This window comes from Musca vetustissima, unplaced genomic scaffold (assembly GCF_032173495.1).
Source record: "Musca vetustissima isolate MV318-11 ecotype Yass unplaced genomic scaffold, APGP_CSIRO_Mvet_v1 utg4377, whole genome shotgun sequence".
Classification (NCBI taxonomy): domain Eukaryota; kingdom Metazoa; phylum Arthropoda; class Insecta; order Diptera; family Muscidae; genus Musca; species Musca vetustissima.
In genome coordinates this window covers 153,698-180,889 of record NW_026883600.1, presented here as the reverse complement: position 1 = coordinate 180,889, position 27,192 = coordinate 153,698, and the positions used below count along the sequence as shown (strand labels likewise).

The following is a 27,192-nucleotide window of genomic DNA, read 5'->3' as shown; positions in this document are numbered from 1 at the left end:
GCTATCTGCCGTTTCATACCAGATCCACCTGCACAACATATCGGTCAGGACTTCAGGCGCTATTGTGAAGGCATTCCATCGAACGTAAACAAATTGTCGATAGAGAATGCAATAAAATCCGTGCATCAACAGGCGGTCTCCTCAAATTTGTTAGTTGGGGTTCTCATTGGTTGTCAAATCTCTCAACCAACTCTCACGTTTTGGTATAGCCCCCTGCGGAGATCTGGCAACACAGTTGTGGAGTGAAGTAGAAATAAAGCAAATCGCACCTGGTAGGAGATTGGTAACTCCTGGGGGAGTTGCCAGTGATGTGCAAAGGTCTCAATGATGTGCAGAGTGAAACTGACCTAGGTCTCCTGGATCAACTTTTCTCTGCACTTCATGGAAACCTTGGGGAGCTTCGGACCCAAATGGATCGGGGTAGTGCCCTTAAATAAATCAAATACGTTGGGTAAAAGAAGTAACAAGAATAAAGTTACGGTGCAGGGAGTTAATAACCCAGTACCGGCGGCAATCGTTGGTGAGGTCACAAGCCACGTGTCGTCGAGATAAAGCGATTGTGATCCGGCAAACTTCAGGCAATCTGCAACGGAGGCGATGTCCGACGATGGGGAATCTGTTGAGACCCCAGAAACGGACAGCGGCTCAAAGGTTGGGAAGGCCCGAAAAGTGGCTGATGCGAAGCATTACAAACGTGCTGTTTCGTATCTCCGCAAATTCGTGGGATGAGACGCGAAGGGTGCCAAAGTCATCAACTGTCTAAACAAAAAATCTAAGGATTTCCTTGTGAAAACCGTTGGCGCGCTCTGGGAAGGTGCCAACCTTGCGATATTCTGAGGATTTCAGACGCGTTTTGTAGTTTAAATTACCAGTTGGGTGGCAAATATCCCTACTAAAAACTATTACTATCGAATCACGTTCCAATTCGAAGTAGCTCCATTTTTGTTTGTTCTAATAAAACCAAATTGCATATATTATTTCATCATTTTATTTAAATCAAGTATATAAAAAATTATTTGTTCTTGTTTTTTTAATATTATAAATTATTTTTGTTCCATAATTATTTTGCAAAAAATTCATAACGTTAATTTCATTTTGTTAGTGGAATTATTCCACCAGAAAACACTTAATCTAAAATATTTATATATATATATATGGGTCTCTAAGGCATAGAAAATAATAATAAAATAAAATAATAAATTAAATATCAAAGTAAACTAAAAATAAAATTCAAATAAATTCAAGTTAAATTAAAAAATATTAGATTAAAGAATAATATTATAAGTCGTATTAAAAAAATGGGGGGGAGGGTAAAAATTAAAATAAATTAAAATGAAACATTATTATGTAGTGTAAACTTAATAACTACATACTATAACAATTAGTTCATAATAATATTAATAACTAAATATTTATGTATATTACACAATATACTATACTTTTTTAAATAATAATATTTACAACAATAGAGTATACAAATTGTGTATTGTTTGGTTTGTGTTTTTTACCAATCCCGAAACTGTGAATCCTTGTCGAAATTTATAATCCGCAAAAATCCATTTTCATAGCCCACGGCAACCAAGTTTTTACCGCCTTTATTTAGATTACAGCGCACGGTGTTGATACGCATATAGGGTGTGATATTTATCGGTGCCCGTCGATTTTCATTTAAATAGCTGTCCTTTAATGATTCTTTAAGCTGTAAAGAGGAGTTTTTAAACATATTTTTTCAGGGATGTGGGCGCTTAAAATCCCATAGAGGGCGATTTTTTAAATAAATTTATTGACATACCTTAATCATGGGTTGAAAAACAACACCATATTTCTCCTTATAATCCTGATCATACATTGACCATTCCATTTCGGATTTTTCATTTTCCTTAATGTCCGTTAGACGCTGCAAGGGTTTACCATTCAATTGTCGTATATCCATCGATGAGAGGATACGACGTTCACCAAATTTCCTACCCAACACATGTTCATAATGTATTTCACGACAATCCATAAATACCAGATCACCATTATCCACCGATTCGATGCATAAATTTATCCATGGATTATAATGGATCGCCGTAACAGCACTAACCACAAAATCGAGTTTTTGTTGTTGAGCCATAATATTGGTGGGATTGATGAGCAAAACGGCACGACCATCTGAAAAAATTAAATTACTGTAATGATTTGCATAAATTGTTCGTGTTTTTTATGGACTTACTATTTGGTATTGAATCACAATAGGCCACCATAATTGGCTCCCACAATGGACACCATTCTAAGCCACGCACCACATTTTTGGCATAATCTTCTTTCAGCGGTATGGGTAAACTGACATTCCGAATATCGTAAATAATAAATTTACGACAAAAGCAATTAAGGGCCAGCCAGCGGGGACCAAGGGAGTCATAGTGTATGGCAAAATCTGGAAAATGTAAAAAAATATTAATTGATAGTAAAAATGTTGCCAAGTTCGGAAGGGCCGAACTTTTTAAATCCTCCATCATGAGGTTGACACTCAAAATACCTAAAATCAATCGGAAATTTTATATAAGAGGGAAATAGCAGGGTATATTGCTGTCTGAGGAATACGAAATACCAAGCTACAGACTTTCAGATTGGGCGCCAGAATGGGGGCAATGCAGAAACATGGATTTATATTGAAAATAATCGGCGAAGAAGTTGTTTCCAGAGTCAAATCGGTTGAAAAACGTATCCGATCTCCCCAAAAACAGAAAATTTTGAGGTTACGTTATATAAGGGCTATAGCGAAACGATATTGATAATTTTTGCTAGGAAGATTTGACACCAAATGAGAACTCAAAATATCAAATTACAGTTAATTCGGTTGCAAAACGCGGCCAAGACCCCCAAAAACACGAAGCTATAGCAAAACGTGGACCGATATTGGTAATTTTTGGCAGGAAGATATGAAACTCAATGAGAATCCAAAATATCTAATTAGAGCCAAATCGGTTGAAAAACTTACCCGTATTTCCCAAAAACAGAAATTTTTGAGGTTACGTTATATGGGGGCTATAGCGAAACGTGGACCAATATTGATAATTTTTGGTAGGAAGATTTGCCACCAAATGAGAACTCAAAATATCAAATTACAGCCAATTCGGTCGGAAAACGTGGTCAAAATCCCCACAATAGCGAAAAATGAACCGATATTGATAATTTTTGGGGTGTACCAAAATTTGGACCGATATTGATAATTTTTGGTAAGGAGATTTATTACCCTATGAGACCTTAATATATCAAATTACAGCCAATTCGGTTGAAAAACTTACCCGTATTTCTCAAAAACAGAAATTTTTGAGGTTATGTTATATGGGGCTATAGCGAAACGTGGACTAATATTGATAATTTTTGGTAGGAAGATTTGACACCGAATGAGAACCCAAAATATGAAATTACAGCCAATTCGGTTGAAAAACATACCCAAGCGCCCCAATAAAACGAAAATAAGGCCGTACCATTATATGGGAGTTATAGGAGAACGTGGACCAATATTGACGATTTTTGGTAAGGAAATTTACCACCTCATGAGAATTTAAAATACAAAATTACAGCCAAGTTTGGTAGAAAAACATACCCAAATTCTTCAAAAACCGAAAATTTGGGATTAACGATATATGGGGGCTATAGCGAAACGTAGACCAATATTGATAATTTTTGGTAAGGAGATTTTCTACCCTATGAGAATTCAAAAATTCAAATTAGAGCCAATTCGGCTGAAGAACTTTCCAAAATTTTCAAATACAGAAAATGTTGAGGTTACGTTATATGGGGGCAAACCCTGGGCCAATATGGACGATTTTTGGTAAGATGATTTGCTACCCAAAGAAAACCCAAAATATAAAATTACAGCCAATTCCGTGGAAAAAACGTGACCCAACTCCCCACAATAAAACATGGACCAATATAGATAATTTTTGTTACGATGGATTGCTAACCAATGAGAACTCAAAATATTAAATTTAAGCCATCTCGTGTGAAAAACATGCCTAATAACCTCCAAATAACAAAAAAATAAGGAGGATCCGTATGCGAACATAACGGATCTACGCCTGAATATGTCTGGATGTTGCAAATAAATGACAAATTTAATATACATAATAATAAAAAATGATTTCAAAAATACTCACATCGTATGCCCTTTTCTCCAACATAAAAATAATTAATCGGAGCATATTGTATAAGACCATTTACTTCGAAACGATTCAGATTTTCCTGGGCATCATCACTGATATCCCACATCGCCATACAGCCATTGGAATAGCTTGCAAAAATGTGATTGTGACCAGAATACTGGAAAAGGGAAATCGAGAAAAAATAAATTAAATTAAAATATAAAAAAGTTCGGAAGTTGTTTTCCACCCTTACCTCCGACCAAACTATCTGCAAACATTGGGTATTCATTAGCACATGATCCTGTGGATTATTATCCTGGCTAATGATGTCCAACATTAATTCAAAACATGGTTTGGGTTCAATAATCGGTATGACATTTGAAATCTCTTCCGATTGTGGGACCACCTCAATAGGTAACGAATAGATGTTTATATTACTGCCCGCTGTGGCCACCGCAACCAAAGCCAAACGATTTTCTGGCACACTATAGCCACCACTAGGTAAAAATGCCACATTGTAGACCGGACCATCAGCTATGGCAATGACATAATGTAGTTTAATTTGTGGTATCCGCCTTTTGCTGCCCTGCACCTTAGTTTGGTTGACTTTAAATAACACCAAAGTGGTCTTGACGCGTTTGGGATTTTGATATTTGGTAAATTTAAACATATCCCGACGATAGGCAATCAGCAGATATTGTTCCCTGACATCATTGGGCAGTGGGACCCATGAAGAGCTTACGATGGGGGCACCCGCAAAGCAAAAGGATTCGGCTGTAAAATAAAACACAGACAAATAATTGAAGATTCCAAATCGAAAAAAAATATTTATTAAATAGGTAGGTGGGCCTACCTTCATGTTGGAAATTTTGAAACCGCTCAATTTGCTGCCAATCTTCATTACGGCCGGTATTCAAACCGATTGTGGTTGATAATTTCTTTTCCTTGGACATGGCAAATTTCATTGACCGACTTTGTTGAGGTAAATATTTTTCCCATTCGCCATTTTCGAGCAACGAATAATGGGGTTTGAAATTTGCAAACAGCGGATTTGTGGTATAATTTAAATTTGTGCTGAAAAATTTAAAAGTGATATAAATTATTTTGAATTCAAAATTAATAGTTCTCAAAAAAGAAAATACTTACAAATTTAACCATTTATCCAAAATAATCTTGTTTGTGCCATCTCGACTACGCTTGTCAAAAACTGGAAAAATGAGAATATAAAAAAAAGAATTAAATATCGATTATTTTTCATATAGCCGTTATGTTCGGCTGTGCCGAAACCTCCACTAAAACTAAAAACTATGCTATGCTCTTACCTCTTTTACGGTATATTCCACCCGTGGGCATAGGCCTTGTATTGGGTCTAGATTTTCTGGATTTCTTCTTCTTCGTCGCCGTAGTACTCTTAACCTCCTCCTCTGACGCTTCTTCATCGACATCATTTAATTCATTTTCATCTTCTTCTACGGCATCCGAAAGCAGATCATCATCCGATGATTGTTCATCATCGGTTTTTATATTACAATCCGAATCGGAAAGAGAAAAATCTTCTTTGGTGCGATGTGTGGTATTTACATGAGAAATTGCTTCCTTTTCCGTTACAAAACATTTCGACCGCTTACACATTGTACAATAATAACCAGATTTTGGTAGAAAACGACAGTTCGGAATATGTTCCTCTAGTTGTTCAATTTTATCACTGGTGTATTGACACATTTTTCCCGGACAAAATGCCTTGGCGAATTTCTTTATATCATCACGCCACTTCTCACGCACCTCCTCACCCAAGACGGCTGTATGACGAATGTGATTCTGCGGATTAAAATCACCTTTTTCATCGACACTATTGGAGATCTCAGCTCCCAGTTTTTTGATTTTCGTTTCAGCCTTAATGGTCGAGTGACGTTTCGCCCGTCCCGTAACACTTAAAACTTGTTCTTGTTCGCCCTGCGAAGCTTCGTCATTTGTTTCGGACATCGCTTCGTTTTGTTTCAATTGTTTATACCTTTCCGGACATGATCGCAGATGTATGTTCAGAGTACTTAGGGCATAATTACGATGACAATATTCACAGTCGGCACGTTGTGCCTCGCCACCACAATTTTCAATGTGCGTCAGCAGACCCAAACCGGAACGATAGAGTCGATTACAAATGCGACAAGCTAACCCCTTTATTTCGGTATCGCGTAGAAAATTTATGATGACACTTAAAACTGTCGAACGATTGGAGATATCCTGAAAAGGGGCGAAAGGAGAAAAAGAAATATGGAGGTTAAAAAAAATAAATTCCAGAATCCAAAATATTTGGCTTATTTAAAGTTTAGCAAAAATTTAAAGGACCACGATCAGCGAATCTGCATAGCCAATATTACTGTCAGGAAGACTGGGACACAAAGGCGGAAATTGACCAGATGAACAAAAAGGGGAGAGATGCAAAGGCTCAAAAGGATAAGCCTGACCTTCCCTCCACTTCTGCGGAAGCGAAGAGGATAACGTCTCAGGATGAGCAAGCGACTGTCAAATCTGCCAAAATGAAAAAGAGTCAAAAATGAGTCAAGCCGACGTCAAAGGAGACTGCCACGAAAATCCACTGACGAGGGCAAACGAAGCTGGCTCTGATATCAGGAAGACGAGTGCTGAGTCGGAATCTTCCGAAAAGACCGGGAATCCCAAAAAGACGAAGCGGTATTTGCGAAAGAGGAAGATTACCGTAACATATGGTAAGGAGCCGCCGTCTTATGCCAAGGTTACAGGAAATCCCATCGAGAAGAGCTCGCTATGCAGTGATCGACGGTAATAGCGCGTCCGGTGAGCTAAAGAAGGAGACCCATAAGGAAGTGTTAAATACGGTCAACAGCAAGATTATGGAGTAAATACGACAAGGAGGGGACGCTATTGACCTGGATAGCTGCGCTTTCAAAGGGGACTATCTAATGCTGGAATTTGAAACTCCAAAAAGCATAGAAGCCCTGAGGAAGCTAGTGACAAGCATTGGACCCATAGATGGAACAATAAAACTCAAACTGGTGAGGAAAAAATACATTTCTCAACTACAAAAGACTACAGTCTTTATCAGAGGTTGGGGCAGCGATTTCGACACGAAACGCATGCTCGAGGCCTTCAGCCTACAAAACAAGACACTGCATGTCAAGAAATGGGAAGTCTTCCACAGGGAGGAGAACGAGGTAGAAAATCTCCTTGTGTTAGGCTTGGTCATGTCTTCAATAGCAAGTCTGGCTAAGACCAAGGGCTACGCCGTGTACTTCAAAATCGGGAAGGCAAGGATTGGAGACGATAAAGCCAAAGACAACAGCAAGGGGAATATACCTAGCAACAAAGAGGAGGGAGCCGAGGAGATCTCGGACTCCCAAGAAAACCGGTTACTGGAGGACAACTGATAGAAGTCATCCAAGGTAAAATACACATCGGACGGATCAGGAACCTTGTACAATTAAAAACAGGGTCTCTTTTAAACGCAAGCCCCTGTACCTTCTTCCATCTTGAATCCGTCAGTATAGTAAGCCAGACCGTCCAGAGGAGGGTTACTACAGTTCCAATCGCCTCTACTAGGAATAACAACATCTACATCGTCAAATCTCAGGACTGGTGATATATAGTCCCTTAGTTTTACGCGTTGGTCCAATGTCATACCTAGTTCGTTCAGGATACAACCATGCCCAAAGATACAACTTCACCAAAGATTTTGTTCATGCAGACTTAGGGCACTACGCGCTGGCTGACACGTATGCTGAGACCCAAAGACCTTAAGTTCGGTTTATGGAACAAAGTTCTGTCCCTACTATAATAAGAATCTGATATTTAAAAAAAAAAACTTGTACTTACCACTTCCGGCTCGCCCATCTTCCAGCCAACACCATAATGCTGTGACAAATGCATTATCCATTTCGCTTCGGTGATTCGCTGCAAACAAAGGCCACATTGTATTGGCCCCGCGGAGGATCTTGAATCATGTGTTAGTACCGTATCGCTATTCAATTGTTCGCGTTTGGTAATCAGTAATAGACGAGGATTAAATTGATTTTCAATTATCTTCTCCTTGGTCATTGTTCGGCTACCGGATGCGGGTGTTAATGCGGAATAGGATTCTATATTTGTGATGGGTGTTTCGGGAGTTTGAGCTGCATCTAATTCGTTGGGTATCTTCTTTTTCCGACCACGCTTTCCTTTTGGTTTGGGTGTTGCAAAATCTGATTCAGATTGCTCTGCGTTAAGATTTTCAATTGTTTGAGGAGGGATTATTGGAGTCGGCGGAGCTGCTTCTTCGGGTTCTTTTTTATTCTGCCGTAATCTGGAGGAAGTTGTGGTTGTGGGTGTATCATCATCGAATTTTGGATTCTTAATACGCCGTCTTTTGCTGGCCATGGGTGTGAGAAGTTCTTCGTGAATTTCCACGGATTTGGAGACTTCAGGGGCATTGGGGGTCACTGAATCTGCAGGAGGAGGCAGGTAAGTTTCATCTCTTGGTTTTTCTTCTTCTCTTGTTTTGTTCTGCCGTGCCGACCTTGAGGAGGTTGTGGTTGTAGGTGTATCCTCAGCATCATCCTGCTTCTTAATCCGTTTTCTTTTCGAGGTTATAGATGTTAGAAGATCTGCAGGATTTTCCTCTACATTAGCGGAGGTTTCATTGACTTCATCCTGTGATCTTGTCTCTTCTTTGGTAGCATTTTTTTGACTCCTTGTCCCGGTTCGCTTTTCCTCTGGTTCTGCTGGGGTATTTTTTGTTTGATTATCAAAGTCATCGGAAATCAAACGTCTTCGAGGCCTTTTCGATCTTTTCGACATGGTAACTGGGGTATCTGAATCAGTTTCGGATATTTTATTAATATCGATTTTCTTTGATATCAACGTCGATATGGGTTCCGGACAAACTTTTGTTGTTGCAGGAACCTCGAGCCTGTCATTATCCCGCTTCCTTCTCTTGGTATCTGGTAAATTCTTAGAGCTATCAATCACAGTTTTTAAAGGCCGTTTAGAGGTCTCCCTCACCTCGTCCGCCTCCTCCTCCTCCTCTTCATCATCATTGACCGGTGTACTGTCATCGGTTATATCAGTCTCATCGCGGCATGATTTTTCATTTAGCTCCCAACGTTTTTTCAATGGCATGGAACGATGACGCTGCCGCGTTGCCATGCTCTGTTTACTGTGGGACGTTGGTGATATAGCCTTACCGGTGGTTAGCCAATTTTTCAAGGTACCACCTTTGGTGGTAGATGCCTTGGTGGGTGATGAGTTCTGCACATCCCCCTCGCCAGCAATATCGGGAGTTTTACATTTGTGCGAACCCATGGAATTATCTTCGAAACCTAAGAAATCACTAGGACTTGGATCGTGATCACCACCACCTGCACTATCTTCATCATCCTGGTCCACATAGCCATTTGCGATGGCCTCAAAATCCCTCACCTCATCTTCCGAATCACTGGTGGGATTTTTATGGGACTTCTTAATATCTTCCAGGGTCTTTCGCAGCCTCTTACGTGGACTTGTACTGGCGGGTCGGGTATATTCTGTTTGGCTATCCTGACAAGAATCCGCACCACTAATATCCATAGAAGATGATGGATTCTCGGAGGATAAATGATTACGTTTAAGGTGGCGGGAAGAGGATGAAGGGGCTTTCAACTTATCAAAGAGTGACTGTGGGTCCTCCAATTGCTGCTTAGATGCGTATCGGGTTCGTTTGTTTTGCAAATGATCTTCGTCTTCCTTGGAAACCTTGGATTCTTTGGTTTGTTGCTGTTCCGTTGGCACATTCGTCAATTTCTCTGCAGCTTTCGAAGAGGAGTATCTCGTTCTCCTTGACCTTAGATTTTCTTTATTTTTGGCGGGACTGACTTCATCCTCCTCCTTTTCTCGAACCCTCGATTCTTTGGTTTGTTGCTGTGCCACCTCACCCAGATTTTCCACTGCTTTGGTAGAGGAGTGTCTTGTCCTCCTTGCCGTGGCAATAACATTGTTTCCTTTCTGAAGGTCGTCGATGCCATCCTCCCCTTGCCGAACCTTAGAATCTTTGCTCTGATTGGGATTTTCAGCCGCCTTGGAAGTGGAGCGCCTTGTTTTCCGGGTCACTTTTGGTAATTGATGATTTTCTTTATCTTTTGTGGGACTATCATCTGGCGGTGGCGGCAAAGGTGATCCAACGCCTAAAGGAAGATTTTGATTTTTGGCAGATTTTATTACCCTATCTTCTTTGGGCTCCTCATGAGAATTGAACACACCCAAACGTGTAGATCTTCGGCGACCAATTGGACTTGGTAAGGTTGCAACTTCCGTCACCCCATCAGATACCGTCGTGGTGTTGTCCCGACTCTGTGCCGGGCTATCTGAATCTGTGCTAACCTCCTCCGTTAGCTCACTTAATTTTTTTACATTTATTATGGAATGTGGTTGGTGTTGTGGCTGCTGTTCTTTGGGTTTCTTTTCCTGGCCTCCATCATCATCATCATCATGGTGGTGATTTTCCGTCGCTGATCCCGTTGGCTGCTTTTCTTCGGGTTTCTTAATTTTATTTAGTAGATTTCGTATGCCCCGAATTTGTTCCAATCTGTCCCTGGTGCTGGTGGGAGGGGGTCTTTTGAAAGGTATTTTTGGAACTGTTGGAATTTTCTCTATGGGTGGCGGGTTCTTAACAATGTCGATAAGTGAAACCTGGGCCTTTTGCAGTTCTTTGGGTAAAGGCAGGGACTTTGGAGAGGCATCCAAGGGGTTCTCCGTCATTTCCTTTGTTTTTGAGGACTTTGGAATATTATCTGGAGAATTATTGCAAGATGGAGAAGTTTCCTTTGAAGTTTCTGGTCTGTCCTCAAAAGTTTTGTCCTCGAATTCTTTGCTTAGCGGATTATGAGTGGCTGGTGTTTGTGATGTTTCCTGCAAAGATTTATTTTTCCCATCTCTGCGGTTTGAAGATTTTGAAGTTTCCGATGAAACTTTGGAAATGGAACTGCTGCTACCTGGAGTTGAGTTCTCCATAATATCTTTGGTTGGGTTTTCCGGCAAAGACATTGGAGTTTCATTTGAAGTTGTTTTTGAAGGCTTTAGGGCATCGAAATCCATGGACTTGGAATGAGTTTCTTGTAGAGATTTGTTCATCACGAATTCATTGGATGGTTCCCTAATCTGTCCCTCCGCAGAATCTTCAACAGATTTCTCAGTTTGCTCCGAAGAAGATATCTCTGGTAACTCCTCAGAGGTTTGAGATCTTGAAGACAAGTTCTCCAAATGATGGGAGTGATTTTCCTCGAGGAAATTTTGAGAGGGTTTTGCGTGAGCTTCCCTTATTCCCGTTGCCTTGGAACAACAATTATTATTATCCTCCTCCGGAGTCTCACTTTGAAGACAGTATCCGTCTTTACTTTTGATTACTCTACAATCCATAGATTCGCTGACATGATTATCCTCCCCAAGAGTCTCCTTTTGAAGGTAACTTTCAGGTTTATTTGTGGTTTCCATGTCCATGACTTCTCTGCCAACATCACCATCAATAGTCGTCGTTCCAGCATAGAGGGAACTTCGATTTTCTTGGGATGTTTCCTTTACAGCCGATCCAGAGGGGGTTTCCTTAGAAAATTCATTAGAAATTTTAGCTACCCCACAGTCCATAGCAGTTAGATTTTCATTGCAGATTTTCTTAGGTACACAACAACCGGGCCCAGAAGTAAGATTCTTCTCTGGTATTTGAGAGCTATTATGATCAAGGGAAACTTCAGCAATTTCTTGTGCCGAAGGTTCTACTGCTGAGGTATTTTTATCAAGGGAACTTTGTTCTACGGTTGATGTTGTTATTTGACCGGCATTTGATTCCACAGAAACCTCTTGAGAGCTGGGGCAAATGTCCTCATTGAAATTATTTTCTTTTGGACATGCGGGTGTCATTTTTACGGCCTCTGGCTTTGTTATGACCTCCAGGCATTCGGTGGCTTTAATGTTTTCCAGGGGTTTTAAGGTGGAGTCCATAGGAGAGGATTCACCCTCTGCATTAGCCGGAGTATCGATTGTTTCTTCGAATGTTGACTGGTTTTCTTTTTGAGGTTTGGTAGAATTGTGTTCGGCAATTGTGGTAGAACCATCCATGATCTTTTCTGTTGTATTCAGTAGTGGCTCGGCAGCAGAATTTTCAAAGGATTCCGGAGATGATTTCATCGTGTTGAGGGGAGGATGACTTTGGGAACCTTGTGAGGGAGTTGGTGTTGCAAAGGATTTATGAGACTCCTTCAAATTTGTTGAGAAAAAATTACAATCGGAAGAGGTATTTGGTTCTGTTGCTAATCCAACCTGATCATTGGTGATTGATTCCATCAAATTTGTTGTTGTTGGAATGACAATTCCTTCCAATTCATCTGAAGTTGCTGAACCTTGTAGGGGCATTTGCAATCCCTTTTCTATTAGCTTCATTTCATTGGAGACCTTTGAATTTGCTGAAGGTTCTTCATGAAGATTAGAACTGCTTGAAGGGACCTCTTCCCTACCTTTCATGGATATTTCATTATTTTGGAAGGTGGTGGACCTGGGGGCAATGACTTCTGTTTCTTTCATAAATGTTTCAGTAGTGCTGTGGCTATCTTGAGAAAGAGTTGCTGCATCGAACAGACTTGAAGATCCCTCTTCCGGTTGTGATTGTTGTTGGTCATCTTGAGACTTTACTTCTTCCATGGTTGGTGCTATTATCTGGCTATCATCATGAGGCCTTTCTTCAATAGGTGTATCTATTTTTGGTCGCTTATCTCGAGAAAGTGTTGTCACTTCGAATAAACTTATTGATCCTCCTGCCAATTGTTGTTCTGTTACATCTTGAGGCATTTCTTGGGATGATTTTGCGGCTCTGACTTCTTCAGCCGACTGATGGCTTAATTGTTCACCTGCAAATATAATCATTGGATTAATAATGCATTGCCGCAACAGTCAAACCGGTAAGAAAAGTAGTATAGTCGGACTGGACGAAAATATGTATGGGAGCTATATGTGTAAATCTGAAGCGGATATTACGAAACTTAGCACACATCATTCTAGACTCAATTCATTGACCTATACAAAATTTCGTGCAAATCGAAGGAAATATACCATTTACATCTTTGTACTAAAAATTATAAATACTGGCCCGAGTTGCAGGATAACCCCCCATATAACGGTACCTAACATTTTTCGGAACTTTAGGGTGTTTTTAAAAAAAATCTATCCGAATTGGCTGTATTTGTATATTTTGGATTATTTTTTCATAGAAAATCTCCCTACCAAAAATTATCAATATTGGTCCAAGTTTCAGGGTAGATATAACGATTCCCCCAAATATTCAACCTTTTTGGGATTTTTGACAACTTTTTACCACCGAAGTGGTTCTTTTGAGATATTATCAGACATGGTTATAAAGGAACCTCAAATTTCGAAGTGTACTACAAATAACATATATCGGTCGGTAGAAAATTTTCGGTCCTGCCGAACTTGTTGTTGTTGTTAGACGTACCTTTATCCTCTTGCTCTGATTGTCCGCTTGCCTTATCCATTGTTTCTTTGCTTATTTCTTTGGAATCCAAAGGAGAACTGGTACTCTCTCCAGAAGGAGGAGGTGGAGCTGTACTTTCTTCATTTTCCTCTCTTGTTATTTCGCACACTTGTATTTCATTGTCTTCTACGGCTCCCACAGACACTGAGTAGCAGCTTTCCACCATCTCATTTTGACTTTCGGTGTTCTCTTCCCTTTTGGAGGTTACGATTTTTTCCGTGTTACTCGCATTTTTATTAGTCTCTCTTTCATTTTCTTTTTCTTCAATCTTCTTTGGAGATGAGGAGGAAATTGTTGTTGTATTTCCTTCTCCTGTAATATCCGTAGAACCTTCAATTATTTCAATCGCTTCGGCATTCTTTTTCAAAGAATCTGCAGAAAGAATTCCTTCTTGCCGCTTCTTGTCCTGAGAAGACGGGGGAGCTGTCGCATCTTTTTGCGATTTTCCTCCTCCAGCAGCAGCCGCACCCCTTCCTCCTCCTGCGGGTTTATTACGTTGCACCAAATTTATTTTACCCTTCTTAAAGCGAGATATACGTTTCGAAACCACCGGAGTAGGGTTCACCGTTTCATTTGCTTTCGAGGACATCTGCTCATCCTGATTCGGGTTGATGATTTGGCATGTTGTAGTTTGTTTTACACTTCCATCGGATGAGGATGAATTTGATATATCATCACCGGGCAAAAAATCTCCCGCTTTTGGACCTGTTGTTTCAGCTGCAGCTTCCGTCGTGGTGGTAACTTTCAAAATCGATTTCAAATCTTTCTTTTTTTGGTGGGAGGATTCGGTGGTACTGCTTTCTTCTTTGGGAAGGAGGCTTGCCTTCGATTGGGATTCATTTGAAATTATTTGCTCCTCTTTATTGTGATCGGAAGAGGTCGTTTCACCCTGTTTTTTGGCTTTCGAAGTTCCCATAAACTCGGGAATGTTTCCAATTTTATGTTGTTCCATTGAGGTTGTTGCTTGTGCTTGCTTATTGGGTTCCGAAGTTCCCGTAGCACCTTCAATGGGTACAAAAATCCGTTCTTGGTCCCTTGAGATTATCATGTTTTCCTCAGAGGGTTCTGATGTTCGCATTGAAGAAGTTCTTGAAATATTTTCCGGATTATGGGGATCCTTTGATGATGCAATTTTCTGGGGAGTTTTCTTGGGTCCTGGTGTGGTTTCTATATCCATTGAAATATTTCGAAGTTGTTGCTGATTCTTTGTGACAATTTTTTCTTCTTTATGGGGATCTGAAACTTCTGCTTCAGATTTCTGGCTGGCAATTTTATCTCGTATCGGGATAACAGATGTTTCCACAATATCTCTAAACTGTTGTTGCTGATTCGTAATGGGCATTCGAACTCCTTTCATGTGATCCGCCATTTCCATATCCCTTGAAATAGTTATTTCTACTCCTCTGCTGACTAGAGGTTCCGTGGAAAGGTTTGAATAAGGTTCCTGATTCATTTTCTCCGCCCTCGTGTTAGGGGTATTATGTTGGGAAGAGACATTTCGAAGTTGTTCCTGATCTTTTGAGATCGTTCTCACCCTAGTCACTGATAAATCTTTTAGATAACCTGGTATCTGACAGATTTCTCCTTTCGCCCAAGAGTCCATCGCTGGTGTATTGGTGGGCATTATGGAATGATTTGAAAAACTATTTTGTGAGGTTATGTTATTGAAAATCTGCTGAACAGGTTCGTGCAAATTTCCATTGAAATTTCCTTCGTGCCTTGGAAGTTCTCGAAAATTTAAATCCATGAGCTGGGAGGCTGACAATTTCTTGATGGGCGATAATTTGGAGGGGGAGACAATTTTTATTTGTGGTAATCTTTCCTTCGATTCCTTAGGGGTTGAATTACCGGTTGTAAGGGATTTTCGTGGTGACAATTTTGGAGATTCCGCCAAAGGTTCTCGGTTGTGATACGACCACAAATCCTCTTGATATTTGGCAGCTTTCAAAATCTCACCATCCACCGATTTTCTTAGAACATCCCGACCTTTGGAACTTTCGATGATTATGGTATCCACCATGGGTATGGTCGAAGAATCCGCATCATCTGGAGCATGAGGATATTGTGGCATTGTAACAATTTTACCAATATCCATGGCGGAATTTTTTCTCACCCTGTGCGATTGAACATTCTCAGCCCCGGGTATTGTAAATTGTGACACGGAGGAGCTGCTAAAAGTACGTCTACGTTGTGGCGAAGGTGGTGGTATTCGTAAGGGCGATAAATTCATGGCACATGAGGCATTCAAATTTAATTCCTCTGGGGATAATTCCAATTGGGTCTCTTCGGTAATGGGATTACTTTGGGCCAGTGAGGCAATAAAATCGACAGCTGAAAAGTTGTTCTGCTCACCACCACCATCAGCATCACCGTCACCGTCATCATCATCATCGCTGGGTTCGTCAATTATTTCCACAGCTGGCTTTAGATATTTTGTGGGGGTATAGGATAGTTTGGTGGGAGGAGGTATCTCCTTTTTTATTTCAAGCATCGGTGGTGGTTCCTTGGTCGATTGCTGGGAGGTTGTTGAGAGGTTGGAGGCAATATCTGCTGAAGATTTGTTGGGTTTTTGTTCCAAGGCAGAAGCCTGCTGCCCAGTGTCTTTTTTAACAATGAGATAGACTTTCTGCCCTGCAAGATTTTTGTTTTGCTGTTTAGAGGGTGATTGGGAAAACACTCCTCCTCCACCTCCAGGAGATTTTAAATTTTGAATTGTGCCACCTGAACCTCCTCCTGATGACTTGTTGACTGCCTTTTGGGCAATAATTTTGGCCAAATCGGCAATTTTCTCCGGCGGCAGCTGCAGTTTGGAGGCATTAACAATGATTTTTTTGTTCTGTCGGGAGGATATTAGGACCATGCCTCGTTGATTACTTTGGGTTTGAATTATGGGAGAGGGTTTTTGCTCCACAGCTGCAGCTGCATCCTCATTAGCTGGCGTATTTGTGGTTTCCGTATCATCAGGATTTTCCTGTTTTATTACCACCTCTGGTATGGGTTTGTGGGGCCGGGCAAAACGTTGATTCGTGTTGGAGGTGGTGGATAACCTGAGGGCTGTCAGATCAATCATTTCATCCTGGGAGAGAACCTTATTTTCCAAAACAATTAAAGAGTTTGGAGCCATCTGGTTGGGAGGAGACGAAGATGAGGGTATTGTGATAAGGTTGTTTTCCGGTTGATGCTGCTGCTGGGGTTCTGGAAGAGCTGTAATGGTGGTGGTGGTGCTGCTGCTGGGATAGCTTATGGAAATATGGCCCGTATTCAGCTGGAAATAATTGTGATTTGTTGGATAGGGCTTCTTAAAGGTATCGATGGTGGGCAAGGGTGCCTCCTGCGGCAGATTTGCTGTGGGAAAGGGTGTCTTCAGCGGTGATACATCGGGTATAACAATCCGATTGCGACCTGGTGGTGTTGAGGCCTCCGTTTGTTTTACTATTGCAACATGGCCCTGTAAGGGTTTCACCGAGGCCTTGGGGGGAATTTCCCCACCATTATCGGCATTCAAATTCCCTGGCGGATTATATTGTGGTATCCTTATAGGGGTCTGCTGATTATCAAAATCCAATTTCCTTGCAATATCCTGTGGTGATTTTTGTGGTGTCTTTGGTTTTGTTGGCAATTTTGGAGTATTTGGGGTCGAAGGTTCGGCTGCGGAATTTTTATTCACTCCACCGCCATAGGGTGATTGTAGTAAATTTTTATTATTTATATTTAAAGCATTAATTAGGCGATGATTTGTTGGTAGGGTTTGGGGGTGGTTAGAGGATTCCATTGGCATCGAGGACATCATGGTTGGCGGATTATATTTCTCGGTGTTTGAATTGTTGATGGCATTGTTGATGGCATAATTTGCCATTTGATTGAGAGACGGATAAGACATGGCTTTATGTAGAGTCGGATTTGCCATATTATGTGTGGAGGTTGGCAGATGATAGTAGGGGCTTGAGGTTTGATTGCGATTATCCTGGAATGTAACACCACCCGAGGTCCACTGAGGTTGTTGTTGGTATGATTGTTGTGGACGTATGGGGAGCTGCTGATGGAAATTCGCTACTGGCATATTCCCTTGGGATTGTCTGTAATATCCCGATTCATATTGATTGCTGGCCGATTTTGCCGACTCTCCCACAATTGGAGAGAAGGTGCCTCCACCATGATTTGCAGATTTTTGATATAAATTTGGTGTCGAACCACCCCATTGATTGCCAGGAAGATGATGATGGCCGTGAGGACTCATATTATAAGGCTTGGTTTGTAGAGGTGAATTGAGACCACCAGCACCTCCTCCTCCTCTTTGCGGTTTCAGCAGGTGTGTTGAATTACTATTATGAATAAATATTTTTGTGGGTAATTTTTGTTGTTGCTGATCTCTTGGAGATCCATCCGAAGTTTGCCGATTACTTTTCGATTTATTTAAAATGATAGGAGGTGGAGATGTCGTCTCATTGGCCGGCGGCTTTAGATGTGCATACTGTTTTTGTCCCTTTTCATTGATAAAAAATGAGGGTGGTGATGGTGATGATTGTAGGCCGGGTGGTGTTGCGGAATTCTGCTGTCGCTGCATTAACTTTTGATGTAATAGACTTTTGACATGTTTCATACGCTGTTCGGCAGCGGCAGCTACGGCCACATCATTTGCAGTTGGTAGCTTGGGCGCCATCTCAAGGCTGGGCGATGTGGCCTCCGGAGCGGTAATGGTAATTTTTGGTGGTATTATTGGTTTGATGATAATCGATTTTTGACCAGCTGTAAAGGTGAGAGAGAGAGAAAAATGAAAAAAATTGAAAAATAGTTTTAAAAAATAATTTAAAAAAAACTTGATAAATAATTTTAAAAAATTTGAAAAATATTTTTAAAAAATTTAAAAAATAATTTTAAAAAACTTGAAAAATAATTTTAAAAAATTTGAAAAATATTTTTAAAAAATTTGAAAAATATTTTTAAAAAATTTGAAAAATATTTTTAAAAAAATGGAAAATTCTACGCCTTTAAAAAAATATTTTTAAAAAATCCACGCCTTTGAAAAATTATTTTTAAAAAATCCACGCCTTTAAAAAAATATTTTGAAAAAAAATCCACGTCTTTGAAAAATATTTTTAAAAAATCCACGGCTTTGAAAAATATTTTTAAAAAATCCAGGGCTTTGAAAAAATATTTTTAAAAAATCCACGCCTTTGAAAAAATATTTTTAAAAAATCCACGCCTTTAAAAAAATATTTTTAAAAAATCCACGCCTTTGAAAAAATATTTTTAAAAAATCCATCAACTCAATTCAAAATTCGTTCGAAATTAATCTTTCATAATTATTAAATCGTCACACACATGAAAACTAGCAGCCGGCCACCCATTTGGGGATTCGAACTCGTGTTCTTGTTTTCGGTGCTCTCTCGTTGTCGTTTATTGTGCCGAAGATCTTAACGCACTCTGCCATTGTTGACTAATTCGGATTGTGTCTAATGTTCATGATAAGCATAGGGTTATTTTTAGAAATTAAATCGAAAATTACAGTGTGGTAAAATATTATACCGGTTTCATGTCAACACTAAACATTGGGTGTGTGTTCGTGTGTGTTTAGTATTTTGTGTGGTCTCGTGTTGTGCTTGGTCATGATGATATTGTCGGGATTTGAACTTGGGTTGTTGAAATACACAACAAATATATGGGGAAGCTTAAATATCTCCTGCTAGCTAACTGGGCTATACAGTCTCAGTGGCTGGGTGTGTCTAAAATCGTACATGAAAATATAGGTGAGAAGGTAATTTTTTGGTGAATTGCAAAAACACAAGACTATGAAGGAGAAGGGAAGAGGTGGGATGTAGGAGGACAAGGTAACATGTTATCGTTTTTTTATTTCATATATGGATATTTATTTTAGTGTTGTGTATTTGAAATTGAAATAATTTTAAAATTGATGATTGGTAGTACTCAGAATTTTGTTAATTGTTATTGAAGTAAAAGGAGGGCACGCTGGGTGCTTGAAAATAATAATGCTTGGAAAAATCAAGGCACCGAATGGATACATGAAGAGATATTTAAAAAACAATGTCGGTATTTGATAAAATATTGAAAAAAAATCCTCGTCTATAATAAAAGCTCAAAAATTATTTTATAAAAAGTCATGCTTTATTGCGAACATAAACAATTTTTTTTATATTTTTATTTTATACACCCTATCCGTTCAGAGGTGTATAAAGCTATGTCTGCGTTTGGCATTCAGGCAAAATTAATACGGCTATGCAGAATAACTTTAACTGGCACAAGATCAGCAGTTAAAGTAGGAAAGGACCTCTCGGAGCCCTTCAATACCGAACGAGGATTTAGACAAGGTGACAGTTTGTCGTGCGGTCTTTTTAACATCCTGCTGGAAAAGGTTATACGAGAGGCAAAGAGGCAAACAGAAATGACACTCTGTACACCAAACAACACATGTTATTCGCCTACAGTGTTGCCAAAACTTTGTTGATAAAAAATGCTAGATTTTGTTTAAAAAAGTGCTAGAAAGTGCTAAAAAATTTTAAAAAGTGCCAAATAAAAGTGCTAAAAATGTTATAAGAGAAATTAGAAGAATTTACTATAAGGGAACATCCCCCAAAGAATAAGGAAGATCTTGACCGATTGGATTTATCCTAGTTCATACGATAGCTATACACTAACAGGGAAACGTCCCAAAATTTTGAATCGATCCAATTATTAGTTTTTGAGTTATCTTGCCCGACATTCGCAAAAACGCTGTTTGGTAAAAAATGCGTTTAAAGTTTGAGAAGCCCTCTTGCCGTAACTTGATGCTAGCGCAATAAATCGGCTATATCATCAAGAGTTGTTGAGATTTTCACTTGAAATTTCATAGGACATTTTTGAAATAGTGTAGATTCGAATTAAATCAAAATATAAAATTAAATTTTTTTAAATCGAGAATAGGGGTCCCCTTAATTTGATATTTTGTATTCTCATTAGGTAAAATGTCCCTACCAATAATTATCGATGTGATAATTAGAGAACGGCATTCGGGGTCGTCGAGCATGTTTTTCATTAAATTGACTATAATATGACTTTTTATCGGTTTTTATGGGGTTTCGGAGAATGGCATATATGCAGAAAATTGTTAAGGCACATAGTACAGATATTAAAGTACTGCTCTACCTTCTTTATGTGGAAGGTTTTAGACGCATTATCTGTTTTCTCGTAGGGTAGGATATATTTATGCGGACAATTTTCTACATAGGTCTACGTTAGGACATATCCCCCATATAAAGGTTCTATCCTATTTGTGTCCTTTAAGAATTAGAAGCTTTTCCGACGAAGTGTAGGTCCATCTTTTGACATAACACCATTATAACGTGGGACGCGACCCATTTTCTGTACTCTGAAATTGCTATAATTTGGCATTCGGGATTCCCGATGAATAAATAACTCGTTTCTCCTCTCTGATTTAGGTACATGATTTTTACATTGCTCTTAATTTTCATTTTACCTAATAAACAACTTAATATCAGGCGATGCTATAGTAAGCATATGAAGTACCCGACCATTTTTTGAGACAAATTTAATACACATGGTTCAGGGTAAAAACACTTCTTACCGCCCGAACTTTAATACTTATTTACTAATGTACTGGCACTTTTTTTACATTGGAAAATTAAAATCATAGCGTGAAACATAAGGACATTTTAATCCGTCAATGTGAAATCGAAATAATACCCAAAATTTCAACTAATTCCAGAAAAAAATAAAAGTGCTAAAAAAGGTGCTAGGTGCTAGATCAATTTTTTTTGATGCTAAACGAGTTTCAAAAGTGCTAAATCTAGCACTAAAAGTGCTAAATTGGCAACACTGTTCGCCTACGCCGATGACATCGACATAATGGGACGAACACTGAGAGCGGTAACAGCCACTTTTGAACAAACGGCTAGAAGACCAAGCTGATCGTATCAACGCGCAAGACATCCAGTAGACTCGGACCAACTGTGGAACTTGAGAACTATAGCTTCGAGGTAGTCAAAGATTTTATATACCTTGGTACCGCCATAAATAAAACGAATGACATCAGTTTTGAAATCCGAAGAAGGATAGGCCATCACCATCCTTCTCCGGATTTCAAAATCGGTGCTACTATGGTCAGAGCAAACAATTCAAAAGCAAGGCCATCTTCCGCCAGACCAAACGCACACTTTACAAAACGCTGATACTACCCGTGCTGTTATATGGATCTAAAGCATGGGTACTTGCAGAAGCAGATGAAGCAGCTCTTGGAGTGTTTGAAAGAAAATTTCTCCGTAAGATCTACGGGTCGATCTGAATGAACCATGAGTTGTACCAGCTATTCTTGGACATCGACATTGTTAGACGCATTGAGCTGTAGCGACTACGTTGGCTAGGTCATGTTGTGAGAATGGATGAAGAAGCCCCAGCCCAGAAGGCATATGAAAGCGATGCAGCTGATGGTTCACGCAGACCGACGCCCCTGGAAATCTTTTCCAAGTTCGACTTGAAAGTCCTATATTTTCATGACCATGGGCACGAGACCTGCACATGGCAAAAAATTTCCGGAACGGATGAGCCCCTCAGCTTAGACCCAACACAAGCGTAGTATTTTGTTAGGGTATAAAATACTCTGAAATTTAGTACATTGGATTGGTATTGGGTTCCAAAAGTCTCTACCAAAAATTTGAAATATAGGTCCAGTTTTTCTGGTAGCCCCCATATAACGGTACCCACTAATTTTCAGTATTTTGGGGGTTATAAGCGAGTTTTTCAACTGAATACGCTGAAATTTGGTACATTGGGTTATTATAGGTATTATATTTTTCCACAAAAAAATATAAATATAGGTCCATTTTTTCGGATAGCCCCCATATAACGGTACCACCCAATTTTCGGTACGAATACGGTGAAATTTAATACATTGAGTTCTTATTGGGTAGCAAATCTCTCCACTAAAAATTATGAATATAGGTCAATTATTTTGGATAGCCCCCATATACATGTACTCCAATTTTCGGTATTCTTTCAGCGGTTTCGGGTTCTTTCAGCGTATTCGTTTTTCAACCGAATACTTTGGGGTGTTTTAGCCGCATTTTTCACTCGAATTGGCTGTAATTTAGTAGTTTGAGTTCTTATTGTGTAGCAAATCTCTCCACTAAAAATTATAAATATTCGTCAAATTTTTTTTAAGAAGAAATCCTAAAATTTTGGATTTGGTTTGCTGTATGTACATAACCTAGAATTAATTGTTTGCTTTTTGTTTCGTTTTCCTTTGGCATTAATCGTAGAGGAGAAAAAAACGTGTTTAGTTGTTCATGACTCACTGAGTGAGTACAGACGATGTTGTTGAAACGGAATGTTGTAAATGGATGAATTTATATTTCATCCTTTAAGGCTAGCATAAGGTGTAGGTTTTTTTTTTTTTTGTTTTTTGAGAAAACTTTTTTTCAACGCTCTAGATTTTTTAAAGATTAATTTTGGCAAGGCTTCCTTGAGGCGTTGATTTTTTAAATAAATTTCTTTACAACGCTCCCACAAGGAATAGATTTTTTAAAGAATATTTTTTAAAGACGTAGATTTTTTAAAGAACATTTCTTCAATGGCCCATAAGGCTCAGATTTTTTGTTTATAGAATATTTGTCAAGGCTTCATAAACCGTAGATTTAAAAAAAAAATACTTTTCTCAGTGCTCTATACGGCGTAGATTTTTTAAAGAATATTTTTTTTTTCAAAGCTCCTATAAGGATATAGATGAAGATGTATTGAATTCCAGATTGCATTTAAAATGGACTGCGTAGTTCCGATATCCATCGATAGTTCCCAAATCCATCAGAATTTAAATTAATTTTTTTTTTCAAATAATCTCAGTTTTGTGTCACTTCATTAATGCGACATGGATAACTAATAACTAATATCTTATCAATCAGTACCTTCAAGTGGATATCTGGATGAAAAGAGATCGACGAATAAAAGGCAAGGGCATCTGCTTTGCCTTCAGTTGCATTGGTCGATCTGACTTAAATTACTTCTGAGAAATATGTCACAACACAAATATAGTTTTGCCAACATCGCGAAGGCATCTATGGAGATCACGTTTTCATGATTCGAAACGATCCGAGCCTTCTTGGCCAAGGTCTGCCACCAATCAACCCATTGTGTAAAAACAATAGGGCTGTTATAACAACAATAACAACTGCTCTCCTAAGCCTATGAAGAAGATGCGGTCTTCAAATGGGCAGCACAACCAACAACGAAAATGTGAATGCAGTCGCTGGTAGTTCAATAAACAGATTCGTATACTTCATCGATGCATCGATAAAGACCTTGGCAGGGTAGCTAAATCGCCAAAATCGAGAATGTTTCTAATTTCGATTGTTCGCAAGTTAATTAGAATTTAAATTATTTTTTTTTTTTAAATAATTTCAGTTTTGTATCATGCGATCTTCGTTAATGCGACCTGCCTCAATATATTTTGTATTGGAATCCAAACCTAAAAATATATAGGTTTTTTTTATTTTCTATTTATACTCCCCCTATTGGCATGAAATACTTACCTTGCATTTAAATTACATTTCGCAGCAACGGCAACAAAAAACATTTGACTACACAAAAATAGATTTTTTCAAAAGCAAATCAAAAGAAAAAATTCGAGATGGATCTGGGATTTGAACTCAGATACTTGGTTGTGGTAAACAACAACACTAACCCTGCAACCATGGGCATGTTAATTCGAAGTACAACTAATGGTTGAATATACCAAAAGGGAATTTTCAAAAATCAATTTAGCACACAGAGTAATTAAATAAAAAACTAAATACAAGAACAAGAACAACAACAAAGTATGGCATACTTACAAAGTGTTAGGGAATTTTTATCCGGCATCCGGGTTGTGGGATTTAAAATATATGGTGTTGGTGTGGACGATGATGATGGAGGAGGAGCACTGGAAGCTGAAGCAGATGTACTAGCTGTTGTAGATCCTACTCCACCACTTGTTGGTGCTGTTGTTGTAGAGCCATGGGGTTTTACATTATTTTTGGGAATCGAAGGCACATTTAGTGTGTTGTTGTTGGTGGTACTGCTACTAGAGCTTGTATTAATTAGGGGTTTTGGTGTTGTTCCAGTTGTTGTTTTTGTAATTGTTGTTGTTGTATTTCCATTACCCAGCTTCTTTTGTTTACTTAAGACCTCTGCAATTTTACGATCTAAACCAGATTGTTGTAATTTTCGAACATCAATGGGTCGTATGGTACGTATAAGACGTCTGCCCCCCTCACCAACAGCAGCAGCACCACCAATTATATTGGAGTTATTGTTGTTGTTACTGGGTTTTGGAATTGCCTTAGGCATTTCAACATCATTATTAAGAATTTCTCTGGCATTCGACATTTTCGGCATTCCATTACCCCCATCATTAGAGGAAGACGCAGCAGACAGTACAACAGTTTGAGAATCCGTTGTTGTTGTTGTTGCTACATTACTGGTCACATTGTCCGAAGCACTTGAGGAATTCATATTCAAAATTTATGCTTGCAAATTTTTTTACACTTTTAATTATATACAAAAAAATTCGTATTCTCTTTATTATTATTTCATCATCTTCTTTATATTAGCAGCACACATTGCGACACACTTGAATCTTTGCTTCCTTGCGGGCTGGCTGGCTTTTATGAGGCAAGTTATTTCACATAATTTTTTATTTCTTTCATTAGAACGAACGAACGACGTCATTGAGACGCATGCTTTTTTCTTAAATCATCAAAAATAGCCTTAATACAAAACGATTTTTCATAATTTTTTGCAAATTTTCACTTCATTAGAGATTGAATATTAAATATTTATGAGAAAATTAATAATAATTTGCACATTTATTATAAAATTTGCTATTTTTTCGTATATTTTCAAGAAAGCACACCGCACACCACAGCACACCTCAATTAGGTTGATGTAGATCGACTTGTGACCAAATCGATTAATCGATAGCAGTAGATATTAGCACCATGGCCTATAAATAAGGTCACCAAGGGAGACCAGCTGATTATCGATACCTCTCAAGTTTGCTGTCAAAATGCATTATTGTGAATTGACTTCCATTATGAAAACGTAAACAAAGTCGAAATTTTTGACATTAGACTTGAGAAAAAACAGCTGTTTTCCGATTTCGATTGCTATCTTGGTGACCTTGTTTATAGGCCATGATTAGCACAAATGTCATGTTGCTGGGTGGAAAAACAAATGAAGGTGAGTACACACTATCATTTTGTATTGTTTGTATTTTTTATTAAGGACTGTACAATAACAATAAAATCGATAACAGCAGACATTGACACAAATGTCATGTTGCTGGGGGGAAACAAATAAAGGTGTGTACACACTATCAATTCGGATTGTGTGTTTTTATTAATTAAGGACTGTACAATAACAATAAAATAATAATGATTGACACAAATATCTGGTCTGCTCCCGTACTGCAAGAATCTACTAGATTTTACTATTTTCTACATAATCTTGATGGGTAAAAGATTGAAGATTACATCTGCATTCTCATTTGGTAGCAAATTGGGGCAGAAAGAGGTCCTTCATATCAATGATTTCGACTTGCAGATCGCAGATCTTCAGGAGCGCCAGGCTGAGCAAAAGATAAACCCGGCTTCATGCTTTGAGTTTTGGTTTTCGCTACTCCCTTAGCGCTCTTGGCAGGTGTCTCCATCGACTTAACGCGTACAAAACATCGAGCTACTGTGTTGATTTCTTTGCTAAAGTGGAGGTTTGTGTATCAGCCTCCTTTCTAGAGGTATTTCTGCGACCTACTTCGACACTACCTTAGGCTACGTTTAAACCATGGTACAATAATACAAGGTAGGGCAGCTTGAGTTGAATAATAAAAAAGTAACTATGCACGAGTGGCTTCTTCTGCCAAAAATAAAATAAATACACGTGTGTTTTTTTTTGACATTTTTTCAATACAAAACTAAAAACGCGAAAAATGAATGAAAGGTTATGTTTTCTTCCCAAAATCCAGTAGGAAATACAATAAAATGTTTATTTCATCCATAACAAAGTAATTACTTCCAGACGAACGTGTTAAAAACATAATTTTCATTTCTATTAAATTTGAATATATTTCAATTTATTTTGAATTTATTTGATATAGTATTCAAAACAATACACACACATACACAAAATATGAATTTTGATTTGATGGAACAAACCACCTTGAGAAAAAATTGTAATCAGTTGGTAGCTGTGCCCTACCTTGTAATAATTATACCATGGTTTAAACTACTAAATCCACTTGATTTCAAACGAAAATTCCATTGTGTATACTTCACGTTAATCCAGTTCACAAACCCAGTGGATTATATTTGACGTATGCGCTATGGAATTGACATTTGAGATCGAGTGTATTTCGTAAATCTAAACCTACCTTTACCTTCAGAGACTCCTTGGGGGTTCTGAATGATAAAATTCACTACCCTCAGCCGATCATCAATTAGAACAGGATTAACCTACCTTATGAGGATTTATTTGACATATTTGAAATGGAATTGACAA

The 27,192-nt window shown here is 38.7% G+C and overlaps 1 protein-coding gene across 1 annotated transcript; it reads right to left on the bottom strand.

Moving 5' to 3' along the window:
• Positions 1-1,504: 1,504 nt before the first annotated feature.
• On the bottom strand, positions 1,505-25,152 carry LOC133330511 (uncharacterized). The gene is made up of 12 exons (XM_061538947.1): positions 24,979-25,152; positions 24,492-24,909; positions 13,618-18,402; positions 7,983-13,015; positions 5,456-6,374; positions 5,280-5,340; positions 4,987-5,207; positions 4,387-4,907; positions 4,149-4,311; positions 2,216-2,419; positions 1,793-2,154; positions 1,505-1,699 (listed from the first exon to the last, which is right to left on the bottom strand). Exons 1-12 carry the CDS (start codon positions 25,150-25,152, stop codon positions 1,505-1,507), a joined length of 13,056 nt encoding a protein of 4,351 aa, XP_061394931.1.
• Between the last annotated feature and the right edge of the window lie 2,040 nt (positions 25,153-27,192).

Coding starts and splice junctions, on each gene's coding strand:
- LOC133330511 (XM_061538947.1), bottom strand. CDS start 25,152: ATGAATTCCTCAAGTGCTTCGGACAATGTGACCAGTAATGTAGCAACA. Junction 5,341..5,455: donor TGGAATATACCGTAAAAGAG/GTAAGAGCATAG, acceptor TCATTTTTCCAG/TTTTTGACAAGCGTAGTCGA. Junction 5,208..5,279: donor TTGGATAAATGGTTAAATTT/GTAAGTATTTTC, acceptor TAAATTTTTCAG/CACAAATTTAAATTATACCA.